This window comes from Cydia strobilella, chromosome 19 (genome assembly GCF_947568885.1).
Source record: "Cydia strobilella chromosome 19, ilCydStro3.1, whole genome shotgun sequence".
Lineage (NCBI taxonomy): Eukaryota > Metazoa > Arthropoda > Insecta > Lepidoptera > Tortricidae > Cydia > Cydia strobilella.
In genome coordinates this window covers 12,999,967-13,011,259 of record NC_086059.1, presented here as the reverse complement: position 1 = coordinate 13,011,259, position 11,293 = coordinate 12,999,967, and the positions used below count along the sequence as shown (strand labels likewise).

Sequence of the window (11,293 nt, the reverse complement as noted above, 5' to 3'; positions counted from 1 at the left end):
CGTTGATCACGCTAGTCGTGCCAGCTGCATTGCTGAGTGGCAGAGAGCGAAACTTTGGTGCCGATGACAGACGTATGACCTTAAGCTAAATACAGAGTGTTGTTCTCTAGATAATAGATACTTAATCAAATAACAACTTATTAGCCTCTTTAGTTTACTGATATTGAAACTTGAGTTTGAGTTTTTGTATGTACTGGGCACGTACAACAACAACAAAACAAAGACGCCTAGTCTTACTAAGATGGCATATAGTCGAGAAATTCGGACGGGCTCCGCCGAGGTGGGTTGGCCTAGGGGTTCATGGCGTTTGTCTTTGTCATGTTAAAAACAAGATTGTTGGAAATGACAACCAATTTCTGTTTACTTATTTTTTGTGTAAATTACCAAGCATTTTCATAAATATACAATTATATTATATATATCATCATTATTAAGAATCATTGAGGTGTTACAATGTTGTTTTAAAAAAACATCCTATATGCGACTTAACGTCATACGTCTCTCATCGGCACCAAAGTTTCGCTGAGTGGAGACCATTTCGGCTTCACATCTCTATTTCTACTGTTTCGTTTATCTTTGTCTTGTATTTGCTATATATGTGTTGTATTGATGTGTTGTCTGAATAAATGATTTCTATTCTATTCTATTATATTCAACCGATAATCTTGTAGATGCCCCTGAACTTCTACATAATATAGGTTTTCGAGTGCCTCGTAGAACAGAACGTGGTTGTCGGAGCAAAATGCTGTTCAGTGTTGGGACATGTCGCACTAAATATGCACAGCAATCATATATTAAACGCGCATGCAGGTTGTATAATGAAAAGTGTATGAACGCGGATATATTTGGCAGTTCTTTAGGGTTATTTAAGAAGAAAGTTTATTCTCTATTAAATTAGTATTAAAGCTAGGTTAAGTTATCTCATTATTTGTTAATTTCACTGTTGTCTCAGATAGCATTTCATAGTATTAAGTTTTATTAATAATTTACATACAGGAAACTATAGGTCTACAAAATTGTAATAAATTCTAGCTGTCAGCTTATTCACCTACATGTTTTATAAGACTGTTTGTTTCTAAATAAATAAATAAAAAAAAAAAAAAAAAATGTCTGGTTGTAGGTGTTCGCGCTCCGCTGGGCGCCGCAGACGGCGCGCGCGCCGTGGTACGCGGAGTGTTGGCTGGAGCCGTGCGCGCGCGCCGCCAGCCAGCTCGTCCATAAGCCTTACTTCGAGTATATCATCTGTAAGTACCTAAAATTTCGTCTTGCAAAAAAGTTTGCTTGACAAAATTGGTGGCAAGATTCCTCAGACAAATTTGGAAACGCCAGATTGGTTCATCATCTTCCTCGCGTTATCCCGGCATTTTGCCACGGCTCATGGGAGCCTGGGGTCCGTTTGACAACTAATCCCCAGAATTGACGTAGGCACTAGTTTTTACGAAAGCGACTGCCATCTGACCTTCCAACCCAGAGGGGAAACTAGGCTTTGATAGGATTAATCCCGATGTTTTCCTTCACCGAAAAGCTACTGGTAAATATCAAATGATATTTCGTACATAAGTTACGAGCAACTCATTGGGTACGAGCCGGGGTTTGAACCCGCGACCTCCGGATTGAAAGTCGCACGCTCTTCCGCTAGGCCATCAGCGCTTTGCGAAACGCCAGATTGGTTGAATTACATAATAGGGTGACTACTAGTCAAATAGTTTCTTTTTTCGAACTGTCAAAACGACTTTGCTTCTATACTAACATGTGACGTCACAATCAAATTACCTACTCTTTATAGTTTTATACGAGTTTTAAAATAGAAATTGTGTGTAAAAATAACTGCTGTCGACGATTCTCGATTAATCTTCTGGTGCTTTATTTCATGCGTGGTGTAAAATAATTTATTTTAAATACAGTCAAATACCTTATTGATTTACCTATATTCGACAACATAATTGACCACAGGGCGGACACGCTATACGTCAAAAACTCACTTGCGTTACTATGTGTGAACAGCACGTCTGTACACGCGTCTTGCGTCATAGTGTAAGTTCCTTAAAAACAGTACTGAGTGGCCGGCAAACGGCCGTCAATCTGCTGTCGCGGGGCGAGGTCATTCAAGGAGGGGCGGGGCGGGGCGTGGCCGTTCTGTATGATAATACAGAATCACTGCCACTGTAATCGGCTGGAGTAGGGGTATGGGGACGTTATTCCGGACAAAAGAAAAGAATAAATTTTAATGAATGATCCAGAGCTCCCCGTACCTCACTACTCATATATGGGATTTTTCATAAATGAAATAAAAATGCACCGAGCTAATATGAGACGCGTATAGGGTCGTAGGTATGCCACCCTAGGAGCAAGGAATCCAGATCTAGTATTTAAAAAGGACGCCCTAGATCTAAATCTTTATCAATCGTATGACATGTTTAAAAAAACCACCATTTACAAATTAACAAACATGTATTTATCATAAGCACATCAAGGTTCGGTTACATACGTGATACACTTGTTCTCGTCTTAAATAAATAAGTTTATCTAGACCTATGATCTAGTATTTAAATTAAAGATAGTTTTCTTGACATCCATGACCCCATTCCGGAGCACCCTCGTGAAGCAAATGCAGTCTTCAAACGAGGACGGTAGATGCAAGATGAGGAATATGATAATAGGAAGTTAAATTATAAATTAGAACTATCCAGTAGTCTAAAAAAATCCAGAGGTAAGAAAAAAAAAAAACTTATTGACTATATTTGATGATTCTATGTTGCATTATATTTTCAGACGCACTAATAGTAGGTAACGGCATGGCGATGGTGCTGCGGGCATTAGAGGCCGGCGCGGGCGCAGACCCTAGCTTGCCGGGCTTGCAGCACAGCGCGAGGTTACTTTGTGCCTCCTGGGACACCTGGCTTTTCCTTTCGCGTAAGTGCGAGCGAATGTGATGCGGAGGGATGAAAGTCATGTGACGAGAAAGGTATTAAGAATGAATGTGGAGGGAAGTACGAGGAGAGGAAAACCGAGGAAAAGGTGGATGGACTGTGTGAAAGATGATATGAAACTAACGCAAGTGAATGATGAGATGACGGGTGACAGAGATGTATGGAGGAAAAAGACATGCTGCGCCGACCCCAAGTGAATGGGACAAGGGCAAGCGAATGATGATGATAAACTAAAACTGTACAAAAATAGTCCATAAAAATACATATGCTCCAAAAGTTGTAATAATAGACAAAAATAAATTATATACAGGGTGGCTAAAAATAAGTGCATTCCCGTTCCCAGGGAGGTTTTGGGATTATACTTAGCAACTTTTACTGTGGGACAGAGGCATTAATGGCTGGCGTCTTATTTCAATAAATAATACTTGAATTGTAGAACTTGTGTGTGTAACTGAATTGAAGAACCTGTAATTGGCTCTGTAATTCTATTGTAGCTTTAAAAATGTTTATAGCTTTTGTTTTCCATGTATGAAAAAAAAAATGTTTTCTTACTAAAATTCGAGAATCTAAGCGATAAATCAGAGGAAGAAGACGCATCCTATTATATAAAAAAAATTGTTTTTCCACAGTGTTCTTAATAGAAGCAGCCCTCCGTATGATGGCTTCCGGCGTGACGGCGTACCTAGAGAGCGGATGGAACGTGTTCGATCTCAGCGTGACCCTACTAGCACTAATGGGGGCTGTCATGCTCACTATAGCGCCTAAACTGTATATCGTTGTCATCTTCAGACCTTTAAGGTAAGGATTGTTATTAGAAGAAGCTTCGAATTTAGTCAAACCTAACATAACGACTTTCGCGAAAAAGTTCATGGACTGCATCTTAAAATCCAAAACGTTTTCGTGCGTGTGGATTTTATAAAAATAAATGAAGTCTATTTATTTTTATAAAATCCACAACTACGAAAACCCAGAAAAGGACTAACACATCGATTTTCAAGTAAAAGTTGATTTTCGATGTTTCCTGATTCTAATTGCTTCGCGCACTTATTTCTCAATCGTCTAATAATCGAATAATATATTATATTAAAATTCTTAAATGCGTGAAATTTTGTCTGACAAATGATTGTTGATTGGGGTTGAAGCGGACTTGCGCGATCTTCAAGCCGATAACTGGCGGGAGATTGCGCAGGATCGGGACAACTGGCGTTTACTCGTGTCGGAGGCCAACACTCATTTTGGGTCGCTGCGCCATTAAGTAAGTAAGTAAATGATTGTTTAATTATATCAAAGAGGATATAATAGGATAGAGCGGTACTGTCATAGTGAGTTTTGTAAAAAAATACGATAAAATGTATTTAAATATGGGTAAATGATTTTTTTATGTGAATTAATTATTTTTATATGATTTAGACCCATGTCCTTTCACTGATATGCGTTAAAATTGTTAAATAATAAACGAAACCGTCAACGACCTCTATACAAGAATAGGCCAAAGGTAGTGGTGCCATCTAATCGAGAATCAAAATTTCGTGATTTTCGAGGCACGTTTTTTCCTTAGACTGTATCCATCTATAGTTGGTCAAACCAATTTGTCAGTCAGTAACAACCAGGAAAATTATACTCATCCCTTTCTTTTGGGTGCTAGTACTAGTGTAAGACAAAGATAGCGTGATTCTCTCTGTCTATGTTTGAAATAAGACAGTCCTTTGACAAACTATATTACGGAGTTATATCCGTCTTTCATTATATTATTCCTTTTTATTTACTTTCAGACTAATGCGTCTCTACAAGCTAAAGAAGCGCTACCGCGACGTGTTCGGCACACTGGTGCTACTGACACCACTCATGTCGTCAGCTGGCTGCGTGATGCTCGTCATGTATTATTTCTTCGCTATCGTCGGCATGGAGCTTTTCGCGGGATTAGACCTTAGGAACTGCTGCGTGTAAGTTCTGCTACTTGACATTAGATGGCGCTGTTGTAAACCGTGTAGAGGTTGGCCCATTGATATAGAGATGGCGTTACTCATTTTAAATAGTACCCTGGGAGCCTGGTGTACTCATTGGAAGAAATTGGTGCATGAACTAGTTTTTATTAAATGCCTTCTCGGGATTAGTCTGGTTTCTTGATTTTTCTTTGTGACGAAAAACGACAGATATATATCAAATGCTATTTTGTTTGCTACTTCCGTTGTTAAGATCTTAGTTTAAGCGCCACTGGCACCATCCCACTAACCTGGGGTTACGCGGTTAAACCGTAAACCCAGTGTCAATTTGTACTGATAACCGATTAACCCCGGGTTAGTGAATGGTGCAAGTCGCCCTAAATACATATAGCCTAGCTTATGGATGATGTAATAATAAAATGACGCTGTCACATTGTGTTAGAGCTTCATTTATTGTCGTTCGCTGGTTGTAACAGTTTCGCTACTCCACGACAGGTGGCACCAATGTAGTTATACTATTTTAAGTTGTGAACTCATCGCCATCTAAATGTAAATTAATGTTATTTGGACATTTTTGAATTTTTTCGTTTAAAATTGACAAGATTTTTTACTCATGATTTTAAACTAACACGGGACTTAATCACAGCAAAAACAAGTTTTTTATGAAAAACTTAAATTCGCTGTATTTTTTTAACTATGGTATCTGAAGCTACATAAATTAATTACAGACATAGATATACCTTATCCTATTGTAAGTACAAAAATTCAGAGAAATCTAGCTAGTCGTTTTAAAATGAGAGCGGAACTACGTTTGTATGGAGAACCGAGCTTGCCGGAGACCCTTAAATCACTAAGATTTTTTACATTACAGAAACACAACAGTAGAAGACTTCTACAAATACTCGGAGAACAGTTCAACAGCGCTCGGATACTACTATCTCAACAACTTCGAGAATCTCATCACGAGTGGCGTGTCTCTGTTCGAGCTTACAGTTGTCAATAATTGGTTCATACTTATGAATGCGTACGCGACCGTCGCGGGGCAGTTTAGTAGGATTTATTTTATGGTAAGTATTGTTGGTTCTGTGTTAGTTTTTCTAGTCGACATTAGATGGCGTTGGTGTAAAAGCGTAGTTACGTATTGATAAATAGACAGACAGACAGTGCGGTGTGTCTCTGTTCGAGCTTACAGTTGTCAACAACTGGTTTATATACTTATGAATGCGTACGCGACCGTCGCGGAAAAGTTAAGCAGGATTTGTTTCATGGTAAGCGTTTATTTTGTTAGTTCAGCCGCTGAGCGATAGATGGCGCTGTCGTTTCCAAACTCTACTCTTTTGATTTTTCTGAGAATGCCAGGAGAATGCAAGGAAGCTTAGTTTTAGATTCGCACTGCTTTATATCTCTTATGGGCCTCTAAAGCTACCCCATCATGGACATCCGTAATATTTAATAATAATAAAATAACTTGATTATTTCCCGAAGTCCCTGTAACTCTTTCTCTGTGTTAAAATTAACGTGATCTATTGTTACTCAACATGTTTATCTACTTACCAATAGATGGCGCTCAACACAGTACAAGTTTACTACTTTACAACATTACTGACTTATTGTTTTAGGTGTTCTACCTGTTCACGATGGTGGTGCTGACCATCGTGGTGGCCAGCGTGCTAGAGGCCTTCCGGTTCCGTATACAGTACAAGCGCTCTACTACTAAGAGGGACGGTAAGTTTTAACAACAACCGCCCATACAATTTTTTTTGCTTTGTCGCAATTCTGGATAGGTCTTTCAAAATGAATAAGGGTCTACAAAAAATATTTTTTGATATAGTTAATATTTTCGGAAATAATCGCTCCGAAAGAAAAACTTAACCCAAGTGAGACCCAACAGGCAGTAATTTTTCCACTTTTAAATTTATTCTAAGCTGAATGAACTTGTTTTCAGCGTTTCAGGCAGTTTTGGCCCAACCGAATATTCGGCCCATCTCTAATATGTATGTATAGGTAGGTATAGGTACATACATACATATTAGAGATGGGCCGAATATTCGGTTGGGCCAAAATTGCCTAAAACACTGAAAACAAGTCCATTCAGCTTAGAACTAGCTAGGGTCACCGTTGCCGATTATGGCATGGATGGCTATATGTGTATGTGTAGGTAGGTATAGGTACATACATATTAGAGATGGGCCGAATATTCGGTTGGGCCAAAATTGCCTAAAATGCTGAAAACAAGTCCATTCAGTTTAGAACTAGCTAGGGTCGCCTTTGCCGATTACGGCATGGATGGCTATTTGTGTATGTGTAGGTAGGTATATAAGGTACATACATATTAGAGACGGGCCGAATATTCGGTTGGGCCAAAATTGCCTAAAACGCTGAAAACAAGTCCATTCAGTTTAGAACTAGCTAGGGTCACCGTTGCCGATTACGGCATGGATGGCTATATGTGTATGTGTAGGTAGGTATATAAGGTACATACATATTAGAGACGGGCCGAATATTCGGTTGGGCCAAAATTGCCTAAAATGCTGAAAACAAGTCCATTCAGTTTAGAACTAGCTAGGGTCACCGTTGCCGATTACGGCATGGATGGCTATATGTGTATGTGTAGGTAGGTATATAAGGTACATACATATTAGAGACGGGCCGAATATTCGGTTGGGCCAAAATTGCCTAAAACGCTGAAAACAATTCCATTCAGCTTAGAACTAGCTAAGGTCACCGTTGCCGATTACGGCATGGATGGCTATATGTGTATGTGTAGGTAGGTATAGGTACATACATATTAGAGACGGGCCGAATATTCGGTTGGGCCAAAACTGCCTAAAACGCTGAAAACAAGTTCATTCAGCTTAGAACTAGCTAAGGTCACCGTTGCCGATTACGGCATGGATGGCTATATGTGTATGTGTAGGTAGGTATAGGTACATACATATTAGAGATGGGCCGAATATTCGGTTGGGCCAAAACTGCCTAAAACGCTGAAAACAAGTTCATTCACCTTAGAACTAGCTAGGGTCGCCTTTGCCGATTACGGCATGGATGGCTATATGTACCTATGCTTTATTTTCCTTGTGCAGAGGAAAAGCTACTCCACGAAGAAGTCCACACGAGCTGGGAGGAAGCGACAAGACTCGGTGCCGGCGGGGAGTTGGCCGACGAGCTGCGGCCTTTCCTGCCTGCCGGGGTAACTATTTTTTTTTTTTTTTATTGGTTCAAAAAATTACACAGCATTACAGTAGGTACTAATGCACTGCGAAATTTAGGACAGAAAGTAATACATACAAACAAGGTACAGTATACAATCTGGAACTAGGTATGACAATTTTTTTTATTATTATATATCAGTACACAAATTCAAAGAAACGAGGTATATTCTCATATGAAAATGAAAAATGAAAAAATGAAAAATATATTTATTTTGCACACAAAGATGGGAATTTGCAGATGGCGTATACATGAGGTCCAGGTTGCGCGCATACAGCGGTACATTTATAACAGTATGAACAGGGGTCCCCAAACTAGGCATAGCCTGTATCTTGGCCGACCAGTTTGTGAATTAAAAACTAGATTGAAAAAAAAAAAAGTATGTCTAAAGATGAAGATACAGATGCTAATAACCTTAGCTACTAGGGATTTACGTTGGTCAGTCTGTCAGTCAAGTCTCTTACGGCTATATCTTATAGAATATAATAGAATAGAAATGTTTATTTGCCAGAATACGTTACAATTAGGTCTTAATGCAGTTTTAGAGTCAGTATTCACTGAATACTGACCATTGACTGGAAGTTCCCACATAAAATGCTCTAGCGCAGACACGTATCATTTTCTGCACACCTTTTAGAACAAAGAACAACAATGACCCTCTTTCAGAGCATGAGAAATGAAAAAATAAAATAACAGTGGCGGATTCACATGTCTGTATGTGTTATATGATGGCTCCGTAACTTCATAGAGTAACTTATACTAGAGCGGTAAAAATGCAGATTTATAAAAATACGATAGAATGTATTTTTTTTTTTTTTTTCATACATGGAAAACCAACAGCTATAAACATTTATAAAGCTACAATAGAATTACAGAGCCAATTACAGGTTCTCACTTATAAAAATTAAATATACAAAAATCAAATATAACTAAAATTCAGTTCAACACACAAGTACCGACAGCACAAGCCAAGGTTAGTGTGTACTGCCAGCTGCAAAACCGCATAGACACAACAGGAATGGAATTCATTCATAAAGTAACCATGCACTTCAACCGCTGACTGCACAAAACTTTAAAGATTAAACAAAAAAAAAAAAAAAAAAAAACAAAAAGCAAATACACCTATAAAGGACAACTTTAGTAAGCCGAGCCCGAACCTGCGCTAGAAGTATCACCCATATAAAATGCAATTAATTTCTTTCTTATTACAGATATGCTATCATTGAATATATCGAAGTCTAAATTAAGCAAAACTTTATTTAAAGTCTTGCCTGCCCTGCACAAAAAACTGTTTTTTCTATATTTAGTGGAAGCCTCGTTAGTACTAATGGGACGTAAGTGCCTTAACCTTCTCGATGGAAGAGTGAAAGAGATTTTACTAAGTAAACTAGGACAATCAACATGGCTTTTAATAATGTTTATTAAATACAAAATATCCGCAATTTCCCGGCGTTTAACAAGTGGGATTAAGTGATGTTTTTTACACAGCCTAAAATAATTAGCAGAATTATAATTTACATGCATTTTAAAGCAGAGGAATTTTATGAATTTAGTTTGTAATCGCTCAATCCTATCAACATAAATTTGATATTGAGGATTCCAAATCTGAGATGCATATTCCAGCTTGCTCCTTACATAAGCACAATACAGGATTTTAAGGGTCTTAGGACGAGTAAAACAAGCTGAACTACGCATTATAAACCCAAGTGACTTAGCTGCTTTACCCACTATACTGTCAATATGGTCATTGAAAATAAGCTTGGAGTCATGAATAACACCTAAATCCCTCATGCTCTCTACTTGCTGTAGAATGTCACCTTTTAACGAATATGAAGCAGGAATTATGTCACGTTTACGAGAAAAAGTTACAGTGAAACATTTGGAGGGGTTTAAATCTAGCTTGTTTCTTATACAATAGCTATCCAGCCGGCTTAGATCGGATTGCAATGCATATGTATCGGCAAGCGTATCAATTTTAGCAAAAATTTTCATATCATCAGCAAAACTAAGTAATTTTGAAAACTGGAAACAGGTACTAATGTCATTTATAAATATGTTAAATAGAAGTGGACCTAATAAAGAGCCTTGGGGCACTCCGCTTGGTATAGCAACCCAGCTTGACATATAATTATTGATCACCACCGACTGGCATCGATTTTTTATATAAGATATGAACCATCTTAAAAGATCACCCCTTATACCAATTAAGTAAAGCTTAGATATTAGAATATCATGATCAATTTAAATATAGATAAATGATTTTTTTATTTGCATTAATTATTTTTATGATTTTGACCCATGTTCTTTTACCGATATGCGTTAAAATTGTTAAATAACAAACGAAACCGTCAACGCCATCTATACGACTGTAGGCCAAAACTAGTAGCGCCCTCTGAACGAGAATCAAATTTTCTTGATTTCGAGGCACGTTTTTTTCTTAGACTGTATCTATCTTTTACGGAGTTATATCTATCTTTGGTTTTTTTTGCAGACGGAGGTGACATTCATCGGGTCGCGACCTCGCACGAAAGAGGTGCTGCAACGGCGCATGTACCACCAAGATATTCAGAAGTGGCTCGCCGACGAGGATGATAACGAAGGTAAAAACATGATTATTAAACTTCAGGTTGTACCACAGATATAACACGTTTTATACACATAATTAATGTCATTACCGGGTCTAACGTAACGTATTTTCTAATGCCTAACATTACATTTGTACATTAAATGTTATTATGTATAGGTTCTTTAGCTCTTAGCTCTTAAATGTATTGCAATACCCTCACAGGGTTGTGTTGAGACATTTAATGATTTATGCATAAGATCTTTTGTACACACACTAAGCAAGGAATAAATGAAATGAAATGAAATAACGCGATTAAATTTCATTATTTTACCTTTTTTCCGACGTTTCAACTAGGTTCTAGGTTCCGTGACCACAGCTAGTGCAACCTAGTTGAAACGTCAGAAAAAAGGTAAAATAATGATATTTAATCGCGTTAGACCCGGTAACGACTTTATTTATGTGTACCACAGATCATATAATATTTATACTAAATGTGCCTATGAGGCAGGTGGTCCTTCTGGATCCGAATCCCTGGTTTCTATTCACTTGTGTGATATGCATCGATTATTTTGACTTATATTTTTTGAATGTACAGTCTGGTAAAAAAGAGTAGAAATTGAAAAGTGGCAACACTGTAGTGTCGT

The 11,293-nt window shown here is 38.0% G+C and overlaps 1 protein-coding gene across 2 annotated transcripts in view; it reads left to right on the top strand.

Moving 5' to 3' along the window:
- Window positions 1–11,293, top strand: part of LOC134749908 (two pore channel protein 1-like) — a 42,781-nt gene that overhangs the window by 29,636 nt on the left and 1,852 nt on the right. For both annotated transcript variants that reach the window (XM_063684916.1, XM_063684917.1), the window contains exons 10-17: window positions 1,121–1,244; window positions 2,773–2,913; window positions 3,560–3,728; window positions 4,703–4,873; window positions 5,745–5,940; window positions 6,493–6,598; window positions 7,957–8,063; window positions 10,575–10,683. In XM_063684916.1, the coding sequence (XP_063540986.1) occupies window positions 1,121–1,244; window positions 2,773–2,913; window positions 3,560–3,728; window positions 4,703–4,873; window positions 5,745–5,940; window positions 6,493–6,598; window positions 7,957–8,063; window positions 10,575–10,683 (1,123 nt within the window). The remainder of the gene's footprint in view (window positions 1–1,120; window positions 1,245–2,772; window positions 2,914–3,559; window positions 3,729–4,702; window positions 4,874–5,744; window positions 5,941–6,492; window positions 6,599–7,956; window positions 8,064–10,574; window positions 10,684–11,293) is intronic.